Source organism: Jatropha curcas, chromosome 8 (assembly GCF_041381405.1).
Source record: "Jatropha curcas cultivar XTBG-Jc1 chromosome 8, XTBG_Jcur_1.0, whole genome shotgun sequence".
In the NCBI taxonomy this organism is placed as follows: Eukaryota; Viridiplantae; Streptophyta; class Magnoliopsida; order Malpighiales; family Euphorbiaceae; genus Jatropha; species Jatropha curcas.
The window spans coordinates 27,077,132-27,101,722 of record NC_143158.1 but is presented as its reverse complement, the minus strand read 5'-3'; the positions used below and the strand labels follow the sequence as shown (position 1 = coordinate 27,101,722).

Here is a 24,591-nt window from a genome sequence, read left to right as displayed (position 1 = left end):
TATATAATATGCCTTTTTATTAGACAGGCGTTACCCGGCCGTTGTGTTATTTTAGTAGTAGGAAAAATTACTGTGACCGTCGATAAAATTAAACTAATCCTTGCACAACATAGCCCAGTGAGCCCTTTTTTTAAATATTATAAGTACAGAAACTAATATCCGCTTTGACTGTTATAATGTCAAAATAAAAGTTTCAGAATTACTTATTTGTCCCTTCTTCCTTTTTTTTTTACTAATAAAAAGATATATTTGTATCGGTGATTTCTTTTTTCAATTAAAAAATAATTTGCATTAACTATTCGCTATTAAATAATATTGATGGAGTATACGCACCCTATGCAGGGAATTTTTTCTAAAAAAATAATCATTGAATACATACATTCAATTAGAATACATAAATTCAGTTAGACTCCGTTTATTTTCGTAAAATAACTTGCTAAAAAATATTTTCATGAAAAATATTTTTCTTAAAAAATAAATGCCTTATTTTCCATTATTTGGTTATAATATTAAAAATTAGTTTAAAATATTAAAGTTTTATATCATCAGACCATGAAAAATATTAATAATAATAATAATAATTTTATAATTTTATAATTTTTTATTATTAAATATGAAAAGAACGTAAAAAAAAATATAAATTATGAAAACCGCCGTTGATAAATAGTAACTGGTAACAGTAACTATAATAATTAATAAACTAAAAAATATAGATTTATATTTGCCAATATCTGAAAAATATTGTACTTTCTTGAAGATGAGAAGTTGTTTTCCTTAAAAAATAACTTAATTTTCTATTGACTTATTTTCTTAAACGCTTCAAACAACGGAAAATTGTGAAAAATATTTTCCTATAAATTATTTTATGAAAACAAACGACCGTAAACTTTATTATTTTAACTTTATGACATTATTAACTCTTACTTTGATTCATAAAAAACTTATAAAATTATATATTCAATTTATAAAATTATTTTAATGAACACTTCAACTTGCAAAATTAAATCAATTAAAAGATATTATTCAATTTAATCTAATTACATATCAAATCGGTATTTTACAAATAAAAATAAAAAATTTAAACTTTAAAAAACTACAGAAAAAAATATGTAACTTTATATTATAAATTTAAATTTAAATGCACAATGAATCATCCATCAAGTTCAAAATGCAAAATGCCACAACTAAAGTTACAAATTTCAAGTGTGAATTTATAAAAGAATTCCATAAATCTACAATTTTATAGAGACATACAAGTCTTCGTAACTGTATCAAGGACTAGATAAAGGAGCAACTACCGCCATGAAATTGCATCAAAACTCTCGTAATGAATATCAACAAAGGAAAATAGCATCACTTACTAGTTATCAAACATCTACTTTTGAAATGGTAACATTGAGGTCACATGAAAGGGTAATGAAACAGCATATAAAATCTTGGAACCGGTTACTCTGATGCAAGTCTTGTTACAAAATGGTCAATCCTTTTTGCAGGTATAGACGCAAGGGAGAATTCCTTCAATAAATGAGTAACAGTTTTACGCCAAAAATTGTTCAGGTCCCTTTGACCTATCTTTCATCATATAAGTACAAGAAACTCTTTACATTCTCAATTTTACGGGAAGAATAAAGAAAAAGCACAAGCTATTGAAATATGGATAAAAGGTAAAATTGATCTGGTCCTTTATTTTCCTTTTTTTTTCTTGTATATATTATGCCACAAAAAACAAGAAAATCATGAGGAATACAATCAATACAAAGAATATCTTGATCATCAGCCATCGGTTCGATGAAATACTGTTAAGATACCTAACCAGTTGACCCTGTGCCCCTTCTACGTTTGCTAGTGCATCTTCCATATTCTCATCAATCCTGCAAGTCACAGCAGGGAAGTTAGTTAGTTCTAGACCGTTGCTCAATCTAATAATCGATTATGTTGCTTGGTCTAGTAAATGGAGATAAATCTCCAGGTATTTTGTCTTTCATCATAAAAACTCAGTAAAAGCCCAGTCATTTTTAAAAGCAAATCACAGTTCTAACATGTATCAGCTAACGTGGTAGATTCTTTCAGTGAAAGGCAGCAGCATCTCAATGCTGCTGAGTAGCATAAAAAGTAGTGCTGCCATTAAGAGGAGACCACATATAGACTTATAAACATTTATTCATTACTCAGTCACAAGATCATGCTTGTTTTGATGATGGAATCCATAATAAAAGACACACCTGATTGCAAGCTCTCCTTGCTGTGAAACCATGGTCGCTAGTTGTGTAAAGATGTTGCCTAACTCATGAATTGTTGACTCCACATTGTGCAGAGCCTCAGCTCTACTCTGCATGTAACTATCTTGTAGTGGAACCATCTGCTGTTGTTGCTGACGATTCTGCTGCTGCAAAAGTGGTTGTGACTCAACATCTTCCTGCTTGCTGAAAAGGAAAAGGGAGACATATTTCAGTGGAAAATTGGAACCAATTTAACTATCCATCCAGGGAGAAAACCATTTCACACACACTATTTTCATCTTAATCTTCACATTTAAAATCAGAGAGAAATTCATAAATGTAACAAGGAACTGAGGTTCCAAGATAGAATAACAAAGAGCTTCCAACCAGAAATTCTTATACTTGCCAAGAAAGTATACTGTCATTGTTACCTGGGAAATAACTGAGATGAGGATGCAGAACCATTGGCCCATGGAGGTGGAGGAGCTGATGATACATTAGCAGCAGATCTGGATGCCAGTGGACGCTGTCGGACAAAAGGATTTGTAGAATCTTTTGGAGCAGTTGAAGAAAACAATTGCCTTCTGTTCTCATGAACCTTTAAATTCTGCAAATATACAGAAAACTCCAAACTTAAAATACAGCACATTAACGACTATCTAGTGTCTGAATTTTCAGATATTTGCTGTATTGAGCAGAAACTCCTTCAATACCTCCGTCCGCATTGTGAGGACTTCTTTAAACTCCTTTGTGGCACTCATCAAGCGGTTCTTCAGGTTATCAACAACAGTGGTTGAGTGAGTTGAAGTGTCACTTGAGATGTTTCCACTTTCATTCTGGGAATTGCAAAGGAGTTGGAGATCTACTACAGCTGCATTAAGTGCAGTAATATCTTGCTTTATAACAGCAGTAAGCTCTTGGATCTCCGTAGTTGGATCATCGAACACGGATGTTCTCTTTGCCACTAATTTACAAAAAAAAGAAAAGAAAAAGATAAATAAATTTATGATGCTAGTCATTTAAAGGCTACTTTAGAATACATAACAAATAATGTATCCAATTAGATAAATTATCAACAATTTTCATCATCCACCTTTAACATTCAATTCTTATATTTGATAATTTAGATTTAGCCAAAATATATATCCACAAAGCAATTGAGTGATCGAACATTCTTCAGACCTAAATGTTAGAGACCGTAATTGCTTATGCTCATAATACAAACTTAAGGCCTCCATGCAAGATGACTGCTATAAAATATATGAGAAACAATGAGATATCATTCTACCATTAAGAGATGTAGCTTTAACAATAGCAGCTACATCATTCCAGGAGATTCCAGTAAATGATTTTCCTAAATTTTTCATAAGAAAAATTAAAAGCACAAAAATGATGAAAAGTTGAAAAAGTATTATCAAAGTCACTCCAAACAAAATAAATGTATACTGAACAATCTTACCCCAGAAAACAATGAGACTGGAGTCATACCATAGAATTAGTGTGTAATGCGATTAGTATCCTAAACCAAAGAAAAATAGCAACGTCTGGGTTCGTAGCTCTCAAAAACCTGAGCAAATCAACTTATCAGTTGCTCTGTCTGCATACAATTTGTTCAGGTACCCAAGTTTTGTTGACATTTGACATTGTTTCAATCAGCTGATGTAACTTTCAAACTTTCAGATAGAATATTTCGAATATATCAAGCTCAAATTATTTAATTTAGAATATTATCTAGGCCTTTGATCCACAATGCAATTTAATGTAAAACAAAAATTAATGATCATGCATTTTCTAGCTATCATTCTGAATTACTGTTGCCTTTCTTTATTAATTTTCACCTTAATAAGCCAAAAAAGGTATAAACTCCCTCATGTGGATATCACTCAAAGCAGCACACAACCAACTTGCTGTATGGGCCTGCTTAAGCATCATGGGGGTTGATAAAATAACCGATCACTCAATGGATAATTCTCTGGTACTAGCTACTTCAGAAACCTAAAAAAGCAAAGAGAACCACCTAACTCCTGTACACTCTTCTCCTTTCAAACCAAATGCAGACACATTGTTTTTGCCGCACTCACCAGTAAATTTCATCAACATTGCATCATTAAGCTTGAAAACCCCAACTGAATTCCCTTAATAATACTTAATTATGCTCAATCCAAAATATAAGCATAAATACATGAAGCAGCGAATACCAAAGCAACTCACATTTCGCCAGTTTTGATAGCTTCTGCGATGTCTGATGGATTCCAAATCCTATTTTCGACGCTCGTTTGTTGAACTCCGATTGAATAGCCACCGCAGATCGCGAACCGTCAAGCTTGGCATTGCTGCTACTACTGCTCGATGCCGCCGCTGCATTGTTCGCCGACGAGAATGACTTCTTTAGCCTCTCCGCTACACTCAAAAACTCTTGCGTCCGATCCCGATATGATGATTTCCCCGGCACCACCGACATATCAAAAGATTATTTTTGGAAAAAAACGAATCGATTAAGATGACAAAACTTTAACAGAAAATTTTCAATTCCTATACAGAATTATGTGTAGGTAAATAAGAGGGAAAGAGGAGGAAGAAAGATGACACGGGAGAGATCTGGAAACCCTAAATTAAGAGATGAAACGCTGCCGTTTTAATGTAAAACGAGACAGCATCGTGATTGGGAATTGAACAAGACAGAGGTGAGAAGAATTGCAGACTCTGGAGGTGGAATTGCAGAGAGAGGCAGATGAAAAGAGAACAAGCAGATCTAGATCTACCTGATAAATATTTCGTTTCTGATCTGTTCTCCTTCGGGTTAAGATTTGTTTGCTGTTCTGTATCCAAAACGCACCGTTTTGGCTGATTTTGATGTAGTAGCGCAGGGTTTACCGTGGCTAGCTAGTTTAAAGCTTAATAGTTTATATGTACTCGTGAATTAAATAATTAAATTAAATTAAAATAAATTAAGTCATTAAAATAAAATCAATTGATTTATTGAAATAAATTTTACTTTCTTATAATTTGTGTTTATAGGTGAATGTACCACTTGCAATGAGACAAAATAAATAAAATCTATTACAATGATTCATGGAACAATAAAAACAGATTTAGTTAAAATAATATATATTAAAATAGATTTAAGTTAAAAATAAACAACATAAAAGACGAGGAGAGATGTAATTCATAAACAATAAATTAAGTTTTGCTAATTACGTTACTTAAAATTAATTGAATATAAATAATCATGATAAAATTCTTTTGTACAATAATTAAGTTATTGATCATCTATTTCATAGTTTTCTTTCTAAAGTAGGACCAACACATAGTCATACAATATATTGGATTATGTGATGGATTGCTAATTTGACATTCTTTCTATAATATTTGGTGTAGTTGCTTATTTGGTTGTTAGTTGGTTCTACAACATACCAGCTCATATTCACGTGAAAGATTGCGTTATTGAAACAATTTCCCTCTCATCCAACCACAAACTTGAAAGAATCTAATATGATTTTATAACTATAGACTCTTGATGGACCATCGATGAACAACTTGCACCGTCACCAATCTCAAGATTTGCCAATTAGATTTTTTTGCTCCCGGAGCTACATCATCCGACTGCACCTAATGAGATTCGAGAAAATTGACAATAAAAAATAATTATAAAGTATTGGTTGATAAAGTTAAAAGTATCGGCTAAATTTGGAAAAAAAAAAACTCAAATATTCAAACTTTTTTATAATTAAGCCTCTTTAGTTTTAATTTTTTTAAAAAATTAAAAATATATATTTAATTCTTCAATCATATAGTAATTTTAAAATTTTAATTAATCAAGTTATTAATGTAGAATTTAAATGTTGATATAGCTAATTATGTCGTTTTTACTTTTCTTAGTAAAAAAATTATAAAAAAATTAGCCCATGTCCAATCTGATCACAATATAGTAATGTCTACTAATGTATTTTCGTAAACGGCCTCATTGAAATTTGGACTTTCCAATAAAATAGATATATAATTTTAATGTCTATGGCTATATTAATTTCGCGGTTTTGATTTATTTAAATTATTTAAAAAAAAACAAGAAGGAGAATTTATCATTTGCCCTATAAAATTAGGCTTTTATAGAAATTATAATCTATTTTCCACAAGAAAATTATAGGTATTTACAAGCAAGCACTTGAGGAGACTTAACATTTCTTACATCAAATCAAAATTTTCTTACAAATGACAATAATAGGTCTAAAATACAATATTACCCTCGCTTTTGTCTCTTCTACACATGTTCCTGGCCTCACAACACTACCAAACACATGTTCCTGGCCTCACAACACTACCAAAAACACTACTAAACATCCTCCAAGAATTCTTACTAACAAATCTAACAATCTCCCATGGATTCCCAAAGAATGACCAGAAGCAATCATAATAGGAAACTCACAATCACCATCAGAAGGATCCTGGTCTGTAATTGCAGCAAGACCAGAGAAATCACAAGTCCAATCTTTCTGGTTATTAACCTGATAATACATGTTAAAAGCATAAGAAGCATTCCCTTCAACACTTAAATGATTACAAGAAGATCCATAACCCAAAGAAGTACAATCTGATAAACTGCAAGCATAATTGATACTATCAGGCAATTCTTCTAAATCACTTGCGTCTGGGTTTAGAACACACCATCTTCTAAGCATATATTTAACTCCTTCAACAGGAGCTAAAGCTTTATCCTCTTTTAAACCTGATAAGTCGAGTTCATATTTTGGCTTCCCATCATATTCAAAAATTCCCCAGTGTCTTTCAAAACTTCCAGGAGCAATGCTTTTAGCATTCTCATCAATTAGACTAAAGAGATAAACATCAATCTTACCTTTTCTTGCAGGTGTTCCTTTTCCACTCAAAACGTGTTGGATTAATCCTTGATTGAATTTCTTGGCATTCTGTATATTGGCATTTTTATCACCATCAGTTGGCCAGCCAACTTCTCCTACTAAAATTTTCATATCAGGATACCCTGCCTTGTTTAATGCCCACACAAGAGTGTCAAAATTTGCATCAAACACATTAGTGTAAACCAAATTACCATCTTTGATTGGATTCTTTGCTCCATCGAAGAATGCAAAGTCAACTGGGAAGTTCTCATCGCTGTAGAGACTCAAGAAAGGATAGATATTGACAGTGAAAGGTGCATCGTTTGAATGTAGAAACTGGATTATTTCGAGTGTCGGGTCGCGAACTTCGGGTCTAAAATCACCAGCAGATGGAATTTGATTAGGGTCTGGAGAGTAATAGACATCGGCATTAAAGGGTACTGTGGCTTTAACTCTAGAACCAATCTTAGCATGGTTAAGGGCAAGCTGTATATTCCTTAGAGCAGGCAATGTGACTTGCAAATAACTTCCATTATATGTTTGCAGAAATGGTTCATTGCCTACAGCAACATACCTGCAAAATTAATCACCAAGACCATTTAAGAGTCCTCCTAAATTGACAGAAGCCAAAAAAGAGCAAAAAAAATATCAACAACAAGGATCAAAATTCAAGAAAAATCCCAAATTATTTGATGCGCAAGTGCAAGATTTGGAGAAAACAGAGAGAAATAAAAACCAATAGAACAGTAAATAATTTGGGCATTGAAAAAATGCTACGAACTTGATATTGACTCCACCGCTATATAGCCAAGAAGTGACATTGGCATCAACCCAGTTAGTAGCAGCGGCAGGATCTTCGCTCATCTGCTGCAACATGTAATTGGGTATAGCCAACATAACCTCAATATCAGTTCCAATCAAAGCAGCCATTATTCTCTCATCGGCCTCAAATAATTTTAACCTTTGAAACCCATTATCTCTCATCATATTTATCACATTCTCTGGACGGAGTAGGTGGGTTGTCATGGTGCCCCAATTAACCCCAATAGTAGTGACTCTAGAAGCCATAGTCATACTCGTAAAAAGAACAAACACCATAAAGAAGTGAAAACCATATACTTCTTGTTTTGCCATTTCAATTTTTCTTTAAGAATCTTTAATGGGTTTATCTTTATTGAATTGATCAAGAATCAAGAATCTAGAAAAATAGAGAGGAAACACGAAAAGATGATTATTGGCTAGTAGAAGTGAACCCAAAAGGATTGGAAAGAGGGAAGTTGTTAATTGTTGGTACAGAATTTATAAGCATGAAAAGTGAGTGACCGAGTGAGTGAGTGTCTTCTCTTTGGTGATTGGTTATTAGGATGCTTCATGGGGAAGTTGAGAAATCTACTTGGTGATTTCTTGTGCAAAAAGAAAACGTTCTCAGCAAAAAGAATGGAAGATGCGTTTCTTAGTTCAGTTATTTAGTTGTTGGTGCCAACACGTACGCTTAATTGTTGCCAATTGCTTAAGTTAATTGTAAATTAACGCTTTCAATTTTAAACTCTGCTTGCTTTCTGTATCCAGAGTATGAAATAGCTTAGATTTTCTTCTTTTATTTTCTTTTTCGAATTCTTTTATGAGTACCCATATCTTTTTTGGTAATGAGATACCCTATCTTTTTAAAATGAGATTAATTTTGTCTTGTCACTATCTTCTATGCTTTGTTCAGCAAAATTAACTATTTTAGTAGCGTTTAGCTATTTTATTAATTGTTTTAGTAGCGTTTAACTTTTCATAAAAGGCTTAAAAGCTAAAAGTTATAAAATAACATTTACAGAATGCCATTTAGAGTAACTAGCCAAAACTTTAACTTACAAAATAACATTTAAAATACCAATCAAAACCCTAAAAGCTAATGCCGAACACAGTCTTATTTTTTTTTATATTTACAATTGATATGAAAAAATGGTCGGAAAAAGAATTCAAATTTTATTAGTGAGTGCCTCTTTGACAATATACTTAGAATACGAAAGGTGGAATTCAACTAATTGGATTACCTAAGCCTTTGTCACAAGATACAACGATCTTGCCTAATGATAAAATAAGAAAGACAAAGATAAACTTGACAGAGTTGGAGACCATAAACGCAATTTGACCACTTTTTGAAGAGGATATTAAAGAAGGAATCTAATAAAATGGTAGCTTTCCAGCTTAAATCTATGCAATGCACACTCATTCAATCTTTTGCTCTTTCTTTGTGTTTTCTTTTTAGTGTGGGAACAGATTTTGTGTTTTCTCTTTTTCGTGTGTGAAAAGCTCAACCTTTTGACAATAAACGACTTATACTTGGCTAAATAGTTGAAAGTTACCATGTATTCACATGCAAGACGACACCGTATATTTCCAAAAACAATCGCTAACTTCAGACTTGCCACTTCCTGCTTCTCAGGAATTCCCATGCAACGTAAGAATTTTAGTGCCTGCTCTCAAAAGAAGAATGCATTATTCCTCGGGGTTTTTATTTACATTATTATTACTATTATTATTGGAGGACTTGAGATTTTCTTCTAGCTTGACTCTTTCTTGTCTTCCCACAAGTGGGGTGATATCTTGTAGCACTATAAGCGCTTTCTGAAAAGGATAGCCCTGGACAAAAGGTTCCAGGAATCGTATAAAAGCAAATAATAAAAAAGAACTAATTCCACTGCCAAGAAATTACAGTATAAGAAGCTCACTTCAAGGACTACCCAAATATATATTGCTCAATCATCCTGTAACAAATAATTAAGCACTTGACATTTAGAATTAAGTGAATAAACAAACAGAATTGAAATGCTCGGAACAAAATTTTGAATTATATATATTTATCCATCTTACATAAGTTTGCCCTTGAAATATTAAATTTTTCAAAGCAAAGTTATGTTAAACACTTTTCCTTTATGCTCCTGTTAATGTGCAGAGTAAAAAGAGTCTAAGCAAACCAAATCCAGGTTCCTATAAAACTGCTTTAGCAGAATGAAGGCTATCAGCAATCATCTTTGAAACATGCTTCTGGTAGCCTAAAGCTTAAGCAAAACATTGCCTGCAGGACAAAATAATGTCTAGTAAAAACAATAAACATGAAACTTATATGCAAGCAATTTCACTAATGGTAGTAGTCGATACCTTATTTGGGGCAACATCCCTGACCCTATGAAATACTGGGTCTTGTATACAAGCACCTAAGGCAGACTCTGCCTCCTGCAAGAAGATTAGATAAAAGTACAACTCAAAAAAAAAAAAAAAAAAAAAAAAAAAAAAAAAAATATTGAAAAAAAAGTAAGAAAAATCTTTTTGCACAGGCTTATGACACAGAAAAACTGTTTAGTCCCCATGGAAAGCAACAAAATATTGGAAATAAGGGGCATCCACCATAAAGCACTGCCCAGAACCAACCAGGCAACAATTATAAACAAGTTACAAGTTTCTACACCATTAGTATACCAACATCTATTTTGAGCTTTTACTGATAAAATAGTAGAAGAATAGAAAAGAAACAATATAATGCTACCATGCAAACAAAGCTTACCGAGATTATAGTTTCTTCCGTTTGATTTGCGCGTATGAAGCAATAGCAGTGGATCCAGGGAAGTTGTCCCATCCAATCTTTCTTCTTGATAACACCCCTAAATGCATCTAACAGGGGGAAAAAGAAGAACTATTTAATTTTTTAATTTTCTTAGAAATAGAACAGAATGAAGCAATAGTAAAAAATCTAGAGAAACACTTATGATATAAATTGTCACCATAGAAACACTGAAACTTGAACTTTGCTTAACTTTTCCTCCAAGGAAGAGGAAATTCCCCATCAGTGCAGTCAAGAGGAGGAGATATGACTGAAGATGAAAAGAGATCAGCAAGAAGTCCCCCTCAATGCATGGAACAATAAAAGTATCAATGATAATGACAATAAAAATTTGAAAAAGCATTTTGAAGTTGGACTAGAGATGCCAGAAATTCATATTGTAGAATGAGGAGAAACTGAAACGATATACATTAGTGAAATGACGCTAGCAACTAAAAGAAAATTTTGGCTCAATCCTAAATCAGTTGAAGGGGAAAGAGGCACAAGTAAGGAGGCAAATATATTCACAAACGAAAGAGAGAGAGAGAGAGAGAGAGAGAGAGAGATAATAGCCTGACAAAAATTGATCATACCTAGAAACTGTAAAGCAGAAGCAGGAAGGTTCATTACGACATGATCAACATGCTCCCAAGGCTTAGTATTGGGCAACTCAGAGGCTCTCATTCTCTTATTCACACTTCCTTTTCTCCTAGATGTGAAGGAAATAGCACCGCCATGAGTATTTTCATTTTCTGTTCCAAAGATGAAAGGAAATTTAGATATTCTTGCCAATTGAGTATCAAAATCATTGTTTCGTGAATACAAGACAAAGATACGGAAACATTTGTTATGAAAAATTCCTTATTTTGGTGCTTATCATACCTTCATGAAAACAATGCGAAGGCCTTTTAACTGCGGTTACAGAAGTATCTGCCTTTCTACATGGATCTTGAGTACCCTCATGATCACTTGGAACAGTATCAGGTGCTTCCTTCACATCAACTGTGTCAGAACAGGGGTTTAGGATAAAACTACACAAACTAACAGGCAGACAGTGAATCAACACACATAGTAAAGATTACCTGCCGACTTTGTTTCCTCAGTGCCCTGTAAATCGTGATTCTCACAAGCTTTAAGAGCAGAAGCCTCGGATTCTAAATCATTTTCATGATTTGGTGCTGCCATCAATTGAGAAATAAATTTCCTAGCATCCATGCTGTATGGAAAAATACGGTCATCAACCTTGTTGAGTTTTGCATTAAGTCTCAAATACTGAAAGCTATCTGGATTCAAGTCATTTGCATAAACAACACATCCTTTTTGTGCTGCTGGAATTGCAAAAGGACCAATACCAGCAAACATGTCACAAATTGTCTCCCCTGGTTTGAATTGAGAAACCAGCCTCATATGTTCATGTTCCAACCTTGAATTCCAATAAACCAAACCATAATCAAGCTTGAATGTTGCTCCATATTGCTTCACTTCTGTGACCATATCATTTTCACCAGCCAAAATTTCAAACTTTGGCACTCGGAACTCGTTTGTAATTGTTCCAACTTTATTGACAATAGTTTTGATCCTGGGATAATTTTTCTGAGAAGATAAATAAAAAATATATACATATATACATGAGTACCTTCTTAACAATACAAGATCAATAATTAGATAAGAATAAGACCTTCAAAGAGTAATACGACACGTGATTTGAAATAGTGGTAAGCAACCAACAAAACTTAACTACCACATGAGCTTGCCACTTCATGAACAAATATAGCAGAAAATGGAACAGTAAATGATTAATGAGGGATAAAGCCAAAAAAAAAAAAAAAAAAAAGAAAAGAAAATAAAGAAACCCACCCTTTAAGATTTGAGATCCAGTTAAAATTTCTGCAAAAACAAATGATGCATAGTTTTCCTTGAAGAAATGATTAACCATACATGCTCTATATAATTAGAGAGATATAAAGAGAGAGAGAGAGAGAGAGAGGAGGGGTAGGGACATCATGCTTCATGCTTGAAGTTCAAGAGAAAATTATCTAAGTCCAAAAATAATGAAAACTTACATCATAAATAACCTTAGCAATAACATTCTTGTACGGTAGCAGTTCATCATGTATATTTAGATGGGCAATATGACCTGTAGACATAAAAGTGTAATTCACACATCAGTTGTGAGGTTCCTCAGGTTCTAAACCCGCAATCTACCAAGTGCATATTTCATCTGGCAAATAATTGCCAAACCAAGTGATGATTAACAATATATAGGAAAATGCAAGACTCTTTAGCTAATGTAAGTATAAAGGGAAGAGCACATGAATTGAAAGCCCAAATACATGACAACATAAATTGAATACTTAACTATTGTTTCAAAAGATGAAGGGATCTCTACTCCAGGAGGCAGGATCTGCTTCAATATGTGATCTGCAAATAACGTCCAGATAGATAGTTTAGCCATTTATCAATACAGATTTTTATGCAGATATCACTATAACAGAAGATTAATATAAATTTAATACTAGCCCTTAAGGATATGTATCTTTATGTCTTATTCCTATGATTAGCAGAGATGGACAAACATATTGCATACCAACATATACACTGGGAATTGAGTAGAGGAATGCCTAAAATTATGACAAGTTAATTACGCTTATATGAAAATCCATATAAATCAACAAGGCAGAACTGTAAGCTCTGCTGTTGAAACTATTTAGTAGCAACTCCAGTAAGCCAAAAAAACAAAAAAAGACAGCAGGAGAAAACTATTTGATCAAGAATGTGCCAATAATTCATGTAAGGTAGTTGCTTAGTATAGCTATTGGTAAAAAAAAACAGAGAAACAAAAAGTTGCATGGCATACCAACCGAGTCTCAGAAACTTCAAAAGAACAAGTTTTTACACCTACAATCTACACTGGAAAAACACAGTTACTAACCTGCACTCCAGTAAGAATATCCAAGTGTCATGGAATAAGGAACTACTTCAATCTCACATAACTTTTTCAGTTCATCAAGTTTTTCAACAGGAATATCAGTCAAATCTGTTCCACGTCAAGAAATTACAATTAAAAATTTAAAAGTGAAGCAGATAATTTCACAAACAGTAATCCATTAGCACCAACAATCCATAATTTCTCACCGGTATTTTGAACCCTTTCAGATAAAATCATAAAACGATTCTTCTCGCAAGTGGGATCTTCAGTAATGGGTTTAACACGAGCCTTATCAAGCAAGTATCTGCATCAATTTCCGGAACACATTATAATTTGAACTTTAAACTGAAATGACATTGGCCATGGATTATGGTTTATGAGCTAAAACACGTACCCGTTTAGTAAGCGAGTAGCAACCTTGCAGTGCTCACGAGGGATTCTAAGTGCCCATAACTTCAATTGCACATCAAACTTACTCTCGTCGAACATTTGAATCAAATTTATGAAATTGAAATCAAATATTAGACAGTTTAATTTTGTCAAATACAATGGATAAACCCTAGAGGAGCGAATGGACGAAACTTTGAAGAAGGGAAGGGAAGGGTTTTGACCTGGATTATGCGACGACGTTTCTACGGCTACTGGGGATAACTCGTGTTGGATTTGAATAAATAATATCAAATTACACATAGAGCAAGAATATTAGACCAATAAAATAGGTCATCTAAATTCGACAGTTCACCCAACTTTAGTGAACGAACTGGGTCGGATTGATTTAACCGAATTGAATTGAATCAATATAAACTGCATAAAATCAAATTTTTTATAAAAATATCAAACTGAATTGAATTATCTATTTATTCAAATCAAAGCAATTTTATTTTATTTGTTTCCATTCAATTTTTTTAAAAAAATTTATTTCCACTCAACCATCAACTTCTTGGCAACCTTCTCTACCTCATCTCTTTTAGAATCACTAATTAATTGAATTGCAAAACCCCATTTATAGCAACAATTGACAAAATGTTCTACAAAATATGGCCAATAAATCAAGGGTACACCAACACAAAGACTTTTCACTATTGAATTCCACCCACACTGGGTCATAAACCCTTCATTTGAAGGGTGATCTAATAGTTTCTCTGTGTGGACACCAACTTGTAATAATACCTCTTTTTTTAGTTTCAATCAAAATTTCTGCTGGCAAATTGCACATTCTCCCATTATCATAATATCTCTGGCTTTGTTATCCACAAAAAAGAGCTTTTATAATATAAAAAAATGTAGAGTACAACAACCTGAGAAATGTCTTCACAACCTGAATTTTAACCAACAAAACGAAGACTTTCACAAATACTTACTAACACAAACAAACAAAATAACCAACAATTTAGAATGAGAATAAACTTATTACTTGATTTTATTTCTTATCACTATCCCATTCTTGTTAATTTCAATCCACTTCCTTCAGGTATTGTCCACTTTGACCCATCAAGAAAACTTAATTTCTTAATAGCAAAACTTCATTCACCAAATTTTTCAAGCTTAAAGAAGATGACCCATTGGAACTAGCAGCCTCTTCTGCAACTTTCTTCCACTCCATAGCCTTACTCTTCAATTTTTGACCCTTTTCACCAACCATCAATTCACTAACAAGATTTTCAACTTCATTTCTTTGAAAATTATTACTCAATTCAATCCCAACACCCCATTCATTGCAACTTTTTCTACAATTAACAAAATGTTCACCAAAAAATGGCCAACAAATTACAGGTACACCAGCAGAAATACTCTCCACTGTTGAATTCCAACCACAATGGGTTATGAACCCTGCAACTGAAGGGTGGTTTAGAACTTCTTCTTGTGGACACCAACTTGCTAGAAATCCTCTTTCTTTAGTTTCAACCAAAAATTCTGGTGGCAAAATTGCAGAATCTCCCATTATTAAATCTGGCCTTGTTACCCAGAAAAAGTTATGGGTACTATTAGCAAGTCCCCAAGCAAGCTCAACTACTTGCTCATTGGACATAACTGTTGTGCTTCCAAAATTTATATAAATGACTGAACTGGGTTTTTTTGAATCAAGCCATTTGATGCACTCAGGTTCTTCATTCCATAAATTGCAGTCCATAGAATTGTAACGGTTATTACCAATTTGGTCTAGAAGCAATTGCAGAGGGCCAATGCTATAGACCTTTTGAAACATGGGTGAGATGTCATTTAGGACTTCACTTTCTAGGGCATCAAAGCTATGGAATATAACAGCAGAGGCTTTTGAGGCTCTTGTTAAATCACCTTCACTAGAATCTTCCATGGAGCCAAATTGTTGCTTTGATTTGAAAAATTTGGAGAGGTCTCTAACTTGTGCTCCTTTCATTCCTGGTATCCATTCCATTACACTGTCTAAATTCTTATTTGCTGCTCCTTCATTGCTTGGATCTGCAAATAATTTGGATTCAATTTGAGACATTTTATTTTTTAGTTCGAATATAATAATGCTCGCTGCTCACTCCCACATAGACCTGATCATGGAACCGGATATCCGCCCCACCCATTTAGTTTGCCCAATTCAAAAACTAGAATTGGGCAATCATTTTTAAGCCTGGCCTGATTCAGGTTGGCCCACAATGAGATCAATTAGGATTAGCCAGGCTTGAAAATGAAGGCAAAGTTGTAGGCCTACATAAGTTCGGGTTGGCCGAGCCATGTTATTAAACCCGTCCCGGATATTGATCCGGCAAAAGAATCGGATGGATAGATTATTCATTTAATTAGTGGATCAATGGATCAGTTAGTGGGTCATAGAATATTAATAATATATATTAATTAAATAAATATAATAATAATAATAAATAATAATTAAAAAATATAAAAAAATCATTCTGTCAATCGGATCTGTGCGGCTTGATTAGTTCACTACGGATCAGCCGATTCAATTCGGTTCTCTTTGTTAAATGGTTCAAAAGCAAAATCGATCCGTTTTTGAAGTCGGTCCACTGATTTTTAGTTTGAGCCATTGGATTTAATAACTATGGGCCGAGTTGAGCTGAGCTTGGACAAGAAACTTTTAACTTTTTTCTAGGTCGGCCCAAGCTTAGATCAAATAAAAAAAAAGAAAAAATAATTAATTCGGCTATGGGATTTGACCAAACTAACTAAATCATCTAGCAGTTTGGGAATATTAATTAATAGTCTTTAAGGTTTACTTCCGTTAAATCACTTAGTCCTTTCGTCCATTTTCTCTATATATTTCCGTTAAAACCTTTTAAAAAGACTAAAATACCCTAAAACTTAATGAGAGCAAATAATTAATTCACCCCTTAAGGTTTGACCAAACCAAGTTATTCCTGCAGTTTAATAATATTAATTAATGATCCTTAAAGTTTATCTCCATCAAACCATTTGGTCATTCTATTTATTTTCTTTTGATTTTTGTATTAAAACCTAAAAAAAAAAAGATTAAAATATCATTACACTTAAGAATAAAAAAGACTAAACTAACCTAAGTTATTTGCTTTATAACGGAATGACAGTTAAGTTTTATCAAATTTACAACTGAAATTCTAAAAATGATGATTTTTTTTTTATTTTCTAAAAATATGCTTATTATTCCTATGGTCCTAACTCCATTTCAATAGTTGTAGTTTGTAATAAAATATATAAAATAACTTGTTTTCTTGAATATTGATACCTAAAATTAAATGCCTATTATTTTTATTGAAATTAACTCGATATATATATTTTTTTATCTTTTTGTTGGTGGCTCAAGACAGTAAAGTGACACATTATGTTGATTAATTTTTTTTTTTTTTTGGTGATATACCATGACTCTTGGTTTTCTCTCTAGTACAAATGAAAATTCTAATTTAGGTTAGATTAGTCCTTTTCTTCTTGAATGACAGGGAATTTTAGTTTTTTTTTTTTTAAGGTTTTAATGGAAAGATCTAGAGAAAATGAACGAAATGACCAAATAGTGTGACATAGGTAAATCTCGAAAACCATTAATTAATATTGCCAAACTGCTTAATGACTTAGAACAAACCTCAAACACTAATTAATTATTTTTCCTAAAAAAAATTACCATAACTTGGCACGTCCCATGATTAGGTTTGCTCCAACATCTTTTCTACAAATATTTTTTCTGAAAAATAAAAAAGAAAAAAAATGCAACAATACCTTTGAGGCAAGCAACAAATTGCTTAATTTGATCGCGAGAATGCTTAAAACTCAAAAATCCAGAGGCACCCATGTTCCAGAGAAGCACATTAGGAATCTGTAATTCATCAGATAGCTCAAGCGTATAGCTCAAAATAGCATCAGAGAGTAAACAAGTAACTGGAGGATTCGAAGAAGAAGAAGAATCATTAAGCTTCATAACAAGATCACGAAATAAAGTAGGAAAGCTCTTCCTGCAAATCTCACGCAGAGCAAGAAAAGTTAGGGCTAAACTTGTGTGAGAATTTGAAGGAGGATTTGGAAGAGGTAAAGTGACAAACTTGAAGTCAGATAAGCCATTTAAGGCATTTGAGCCTCTTGAATCAATAATGCGTTGATGATTATACTCAGTATTGACAAACGTTACGTGAAAACCTTTTTGGTGAAGAAGTTTTGCCAATTTGAGCATTGGAAATATGTGCCCTTGTAATGGGAATGGGACACATACTACATGAGGCATCCTAACTGTTGCCATAATTGGTTTCTTCTTTTCTTTTCTCTGTTGCTATTGCTGTTGCTTTTGCTCTTTTGGTTTGGTAGCAAAATTTATAGGAATAAAGAGTTTAGAAAATGACAATTTTCAGAATATGGTGAGTTTTCTTTGAATTCTATTTTATAGGAATAGTTTGAGAGTTTAGAAAATGACAATTTTCAGAATATGGTGAGTTTCTGTAAATTCTTGCTCTATGATCATCACTATATTATTGTTCTCATTTTTGGATCTTCTACAACATTTCATTAAGTTTGACACATTTGATTTTTTATATTCCTTTTCACTGATATATATATATATATATATATATATATAATCTTTAAATAAGAACATGGAGACATCCTTAATAAAACTCACATCTATTAGTACATCAAGAAAAACCACATACAATTAAAGTTTATATATATATATATATAAAATAGCAAAGGATCTAAGGATTAATAAAATCCAGACCCTTTTTTTCTTTTTTTCTTTTTAATTCAAACTGCAGTATATATTATTCATATCTAAGAACAAAGCATAATCAATTATGCTTGGATGGGCAGGACCCCACTCCATGGAACTAGCTATAGAAACAGATGCTCTAGCCAACCTATGAGCAACTGGTTCGCTGATTTTTTTATTTATTACATATTTATTCCACTGTAGGCTTGATCACACGCATATATATAATATATAGCAAGCAAACAGTTTATTGATGGATAAGGCTATAAGTTCATGGTTTGGTAAGATGGGCATCAATATCTTTGGAGACCTCAATCAGATATTGAAGGAAAGACTGAGGGTCTGGAATATTTTTATTCAGCTTCTCATACTCCAGTGTCCAGTGCACTACACTTCCAGTACCCTTTGATGTAGCTTTAACAGTGATTTTGAAACTCTTATTCTCCTTCAGTAAATCTCCATCAATCACTTTGAAGGTGGTAGACAAGTTTACATTGTCTATCTTTTCAACAATCTCTTTCGCAACTCTAGGGACTCCATCTGTTGGAATTTTCAGGAAAATTTTCAAAAAGAAAATAAAAAAACTTCAAAATTATCTGCAGTTAATAATTAAAAACCTAGTTTAAGAGTTCAAATCTCCATAATGTATTTAAGATAGAAAAATGTTGGAATTTTACCATGAGCATAATTCCAGAAGATAACACTGCCTTCTTTTCCAAATTCACCATCGTGTAATTCACAACCTTGTACGTGAGGAGAAGCATGCTTTACGTGATGGGGTCTGGACCCAAACACATCATGAAACTTGTCCGCAGAAGCTTTGATTTCCACATCTGCTTCGAGCTTACCGGCAACAACCATTTTTTCAAAATTTGCAAAATAAGCAACTTATCAATGGAAGATGGAAACGAAGATAAAGGAAATGCTATGGCCTTTACGTGCTTTTATAATGGGCAAGACTTGATGATAACATGACTTAGGTAAACTCCAGCAGTTCAATATGTGTAAAGTGACTTTTTGAAAGGTACAACAAAACTCAGCAGTTCAATTTATTGTTAGTTGGCATGTGATTTTCATGATATTACAATAATGTGGTTCAATTTATTGTTAAATATTATCATTCATGAATTGAAGAAAAATATATACAATATTAGTAAATCACATGAACTATATATTTTGAATGTCTGTTTTATAGAGTTTCTTGTGTAATTCTGATAATTATACTTGCCCAGTTGATGCACATGTTCTATATAATTTTTGTGTTTAATAGATTAAATTTCTTTTCTTTTCTTTTTTTTTTTTAAATCACCGATATTCGAAACACATTATCAAGGACCGTCTAAACACATTGACTCGATCCGCTTCGTAACGCATCATCACGAATCGAGAAAAAGATCCAAACAGCTTCGTAATGCATTATCACTGCTTGGCTTGAAAATATTTTCAAGAGAGAAAGAGCAATTTCTGTGTACAAACAGATCTTGCCTTTGTTAAATGTTGGAGCATCACATGCCCCCATGCATTAATAATTGTAATTTTTGAAATTTGGAATTTTGCATCAGGACAAAAGATTTTATTTTTGCCCCCAATCTGGAATTCCGTCCTGAGACAAAAAATATTATCTTTTAAGCAAACCTTGAAAATTTTATTTTTTTATCCATTGCAACTTTGAATTTAACAAAAGTCTTTTAAATTTTAGCAAAAATTGCTGTTTTTTTTTTTTTGTCTCAAATTTTCAGGTATACTTTTCCTGATGCAGTGTTTGAAAGAAGACTTACCTGCTAGAGGGTAATTTGGTAGATTTGGTGATTTTGCCCCTTGTGTGGCGAACCGCACACCGACTCCAAATTGATTGATTTTATTTTTTTTTTTTGGACTTTGCTTTATTCCGCTTTGTTAGGATGCCACTTGTCCATGTGCTGCATCTCCGGATGTTTCCATCGCTACCCTCTTCTCTTTTTTTTTCTTCTTTTTATTTTTGATTTGCTTTGTTCCTGCACAGAGAAAACAAAACCACAAAAACAAAAGGAGGCATACCACTCATTCACAAGAGTGGTCCACCTTGTTAATGCGGGCATAAATGCCCATCTACTTTATTCCAAAATGGATAAAAGGTAATAAAAATGAAAGCTAACCAAAGCCATAGAAATAAAAAGGAGGCATCCAACTCACCTGCGAGAGTGGTTCAGTTAATGCGGGCATAAATGCTCATCTATTGCAAGAGTGGTCCACCGCTTTATCCAGATGCCATTTGTCTATCTCTTTTTCTCCGAATGCTTCCACCGCTTTTCTTTTTTTTTTTTTTTTTTTTTTGTATTTCGGAGGGCTATGAGCTCCCAATTATTGTATCCCTCTCATTTTTCTTTTTAATGAATAAATCCACTGATTCTCTCTTTATTGATGCCTGTTTCCTGCACTTAAAGACAACAAAAAATAACAACAAATCTTTTCTTTCGAAATTATTTGTTGGATTAGCATTTGGGTCTCCTGCCCTTAGATTAAGAAATGAAAGAACATTAAAGTGGATTATTTAGCTAAAGACGGAAATTTACATTTTTTTTTTGAAAAGATAGAGTGATCTGCAATATTCAAAAAGAGATAAAATATGCAACTCCCTCATGTATAAAAAACATTTTTTTTTAAATTTATTATTATTATTATTTTTTTTAAATTGTATTCCTATAATCACTTTAAAACAAAAACAACACAAGCAAACGTAAAATGTATAAAAACAACATGCAGTCATGCAAATCATTTGAAAATAACAAAATTTGCCCACTTTGCGAAGCTATCAATTCCTCCGCACTTAGCTCTTTGCTTGTCCCTAAGCAAAACATTAATCTTTTTTGAACTCATGTTGATCATGTTTATTTTTGCTCGTTGATTTAGACTTCTTAAGTAATCTACCAAAGATAAGAGATTGAAGTGTTTATGAACCGAGTAATATAAATGAATATGACATTTAAAAATTGTTAATATAGCTATACAAAATCTAGTCATTCAAAATATGAGGTAGGCAATCCTCCTTCTTTAGAATGCAGAATGGGAAGTACTTAGGACAATTTTAGCACACTATGTATTGTTTCTTATCTCAAAGTATTTTTAGGTAACCTATTTCTTTTTCATAAAGTGGTTGCATTTTATGCTCCATACCACATTTTTCTTTTTCTTTTTTTTTTTTTTTATATGGAGAGGTGTGGGAATGTAAATAGTAAGTGATTGCATTTTATGCTCCGTACCATTTCGTTTTAGAACAGATTTCTATTATTCCCTCCATCTTATTATTATTATTTTTTTTTTGTTTTTCAAAATACCCTCATCCTTTATTAACTTGAAACATACAAGTATCATGGCTTTAGTTTCCCTTTCCTTCCTATTCTTCATTTAAGTTAGGATTCATGCTTCTCTAATGTCAAGGATAAATTAAAGATTAATATTTGCAAAGAAAAATTTTATATGTCATATCTTAATAACTAAGTTCATAAAATCATTTAAATCTCTTAATCATGGTATATTATTCAAGACTTCTATTTCAACAAGCAAAATATAAACCAATCAATATGTAGAGACTAAAACATTGAACTAAGGCAAAGAAGTTGACCCTTTTTATTTTTTATTTTTTTTTAAATTATCAAATTTTTTGTCTATTTTTTTTATAAGTGAAATGAAATGAAAATATAGTTCTCCTTCACACTTGAAAGACACAATGTCTTCATCGTGGGAGGATACACGCATAAAATACAAAATGCACATGCATAAAACACACAAGAAATTAAAAAGAAATGAAAAACAAAGGACAAAAAATCCCTAGGCCTCCCGAACCTGAAGGTGACAGAGTAAAAAAGATTTTTTTTTATTATATTTTTTTGTTTTTTATTTTTTATTTTATTTTTTGAAAATATCTCTCACTTATTTTCAGATAATGCGAAAAATGTGAAAATACAATCGCAACCCCCTTATATCTCCCTTTTCTTTTAGGTATAAATCCGCTATAAGTGATTGCATCATTTTAGTCAAAACAAATTTGAGATCCAGTCTCAGAATCAAGGTCAAACGTCCATACCGGAGATTAGCTCTTATTAATGCATGGCTGAAAAAGAAAAGTGTTACATGGTGCATGAATGTCACAACATATGTACAGTTTATAACACACAGGGAATGGGAGTTGGGAAATGCATGCCTTCCAACCTTATTTCTCCCACACACGGATTCCGTTGGTATAAATTCCGACATCTGTTTCCTAGAAATTGGTCTAATCTCGACAACCAACAGGGGGTTTTGAGATTGACGAAATAAACTCTCGGAAATGAATGCGGCATAATAACAGCAAACAGAATCAGGTGTTCCTTAGGGTAAGTAACTAAGATTTTTTGACTACATGCATGGACTTTAGTCCATTAGGCTTTACAAAGTCTGGGTTCCGCAAACAGGATTCGGGCTTTTTTATGGGCTTACTCCTTTTGACGCACCTTTAAAAGGTACTAGGCTTGCGGTTGGTAGTAATGTTAATTCTCGGATGGATGTACTTAAAACGCAAGGTTTAGGCTGGATCCACCGTCAAACTTAACACCAGTACCGAAGGGTAGCATGGGTAGAATGAGGTGAGAAGAGAGAAATGCGAATGAATACAAAAATCCTATAAAAAAAAAGGAAAGCAATTAAACATATACGGACGATTAAAAATTTTCCAACGGCTTTCTAACCAATTTTATTTTTTTAGAAAAGATAGGTTTTTAGAGTTAATTCCTAATCACAACCAACTAATTATTAAAAATAATCGGGGACTAGTGGTTGTATCCCCAGTGAAGTCGCCAATTTGTTTTCGTCGAAAATCCCCCCGAAGGACCCGAAAACATCCTTTTGTGATTTTTGATGAAATGTGTTTATTTTTGATGCGGTGTCGATAAATCGGTCTTATAAACAATTTTGAGTCGCCACCCATTGTTTCGGCAATGTGACCGTTTTTATAAAAATGACTCCATTTTAAACCCAATTTTGTTTTAAGGCCAAATTATTTCAAAAGGACTGGTCAGGCGCATCAATACGATTCTGGGTAAGGGAATTGGGTACGTCGGCCCGTTGGAAGCCGACGCCCAGAAAACCGGCCTCTATTAACCTATGATTTCTAATTTATTTTAGTTAGAAAAGCCAAATTATTTGTTTACTTAAACCCAACCCAAATAAATCGGACCGAGTTCCTATTTGAAAAATCATTTAATCGTCCCAAACAAATCTAATTATCACATAACAATTATTCAAATTAAGGCAATTAAATCAAGCAATCAAACCAAATAAATAAAAAGACCCGCTCTTGCCTTATGGTTCAAGGCGGGCGACAAACCGAGTCAAAAATATTAAATGAAATAAATAAAAGACCCGCTCTTGCCTTATGGTTAAAGCGGGCAACAAACCGGATCCAAAAATATATATAATTAAATCCATAAACCAATAAAAATTCATACAAATAATAAAATAATAAAATAATAAAATTCATACAAATAAATATATATAATCACATTTTAATATTTTAAGCTTAATTAAACTGTGATCTGTTCATATTTGGGCATTCTCAGTCCTTAAAATTTATTTTTATGTAAAATTTATATTTTATTATTATTATTATTTCTGAAAAAATTGATGAACAATATTGTTCATTGATGAACAAACAGTTACTGTTCATCGATCAATTCTGGGAAAATTGATGAACAGTTACTGTTCATCGATGAACAGCTGCGTGACTTTTGCCCAGAATTCATTTTAAGTGATTTTTTACATCATTTCTTGTTTAAATATGTTTTGAGGACATATAAAATAGCCAAATATGAACAGAATACAATTTAAAGAAGCTT

The 24,591-nt window shown here is 32.7% G+C and overlaps 5 protein-coding genes across 7 annotated transcripts; all 5 read right to left on the bottom strand.

Annotated features, from left to right (window-relative positions):
• Positions 1 to 1,535: 1,535 nt before the first annotated feature.
• SYP32 (syntaxin of plants 32) lies at positions 1,536 to 5,077 on the bottom strand. Its single transcript, XM_012223285.3, has 5 exons — positions 4,431 to 5,077; positions 2,933 to 3,183; positions 2,651 to 2,826; positions 2,223 to 2,423; positions 1,536 to 1,871 (listed from the first exon to the last, which is right to left on the bottom strand). Exons 1-5 carry the CDS (start codon positions 4,678 to 4,680, stop codon positions 1,712 to 1,714), a joined length of 1,038 nt encoding a protein of 345 aa, XP_012078675.1. The 5' UTR covers positions 4,681 to 5,077; the 3' UTR covers positions 1,536 to 1,711.
• A 1,289-nt stretch (positions 5,078 to 6,366) lies between these two features.
• On the bottom strand, positions 6,367 to 8,482 carry LOC105639281 (O-Glycosyl hydrolases family 17 protein). The gene is made up of 2 exons (XM_012223286.4): positions 7,854 to 8,482; positions 6,367 to 7,646 (listed from the first exon to the last, which is right to left on the bottom strand). The coding sequence occupies exons 1-2, from the start codon at positions 8,204 to 8,206 to the stop codon at positions 6,527 to 6,529; spliced, it is 1,473 nt and encodes a 490-aa protein (XP_012078676.2). The 5' UTR covers positions 8,207 to 8,482; the 3' UTR covers positions 6,367 to 6,526.
• Positions 8,483 to 9,884: 1,402 nt separating this feature from the next.
• Positions 9,885 to 14,294, bottom strand: LOC105639279 (S-adenosyl-L-methionine-dependent methyltransferases superfamily protein). Of its 3 annotated transcripts, XM_089724569.1 has the most exons (12): positions 13,985 to 14,294; positions 13,797 to 13,894; positions 13,594 to 13,698; positions 13,022 to 13,082; positions 12,725 to 12,800; positions 11,744 to 12,254; positions 11,544 to 11,663; positions 11,255 to 11,413; positions 10,876 to 10,932; positions 10,626 to 10,732; positions 10,223 to 10,297; positions 9,885 to 10,139 (listed from the first exon to the last, which is right to left on the bottom strand). In XM_089724569.1, exons 1-12 carry the CDS (start codon positions 14,278 to 14,280, stop codon positions 10,083 to 10,085), a joined length of 1,722 nt encoding a protein of 573 aa, XP_089580695.1. In that variant the 5' UTR covers positions 14,281 to 14,294; the 3' UTR covers positions 9,885 to 10,082. The 3 variants fall into 3 exon arrangements, 2 of the variants coding, with proteins under 2 accessions (XP_089580695.1, XP_089580696.1); XM_089724570.1 differs by lacking the exon at positions 10,876 to 10,932 and having other exon boundaries at positions 13,985 to 14,281; XR_016321963.1 differs by lacking the exon at positions 9,885 to 10,139 and having other exon boundaries at positions 10,278 to 10,297; positions 10,843 to 10,932.
• A 548-nt stretch (positions 14,295 to 14,842) lies between these two features.
• Positions 14,843 to 18,298, bottom strand: LOC149494436 (7-deoxyloganetin glucosyltransferase-like). The gene is made up of 2 exons (XM_089725114.1): positions 17,767 to 18,298; positions 14,843 to 16,029 (listed from the first exon to the last, which is right to left on the bottom strand). Exons 1-2 carry the CDS (start codon positions 18,278 to 18,280, stop codon positions 15,092 to 15,094), a joined length of 1,452 nt encoding a protein of 483 aa, XP_089581240.1. The 5' UTR covers positions 18,281 to 18,298; the 3' UTR covers positions 14,843 to 15,091.
• A 343-nt stretch (positions 18,299 to 18,641) lies between these two features.
• On the bottom strand, positions 18,642 to 19,689 carry LOC149494435 (MLP-like protein 31). Its single transcript, XM_089724630.1, has 2 exons — positions 19,420 to 19,689; positions 18,642 to 19,282 (listed from the first exon to the last, which is right to left on the bottom strand). The coding sequence occupies exons 1-2, from the start codon at positions 19,601 to 19,603 to the stop codon at positions 19,014 to 19,016; spliced, it is 453 nt and encodes a 150-aa protein (XP_089580756.1). The 5' UTR covers positions 19,604 to 19,689; the 3' UTR covers positions 18,642 to 19,013.
• Between the last annotated feature and the right edge of the window lie 4,902 nt (positions 19,690 to 24,591).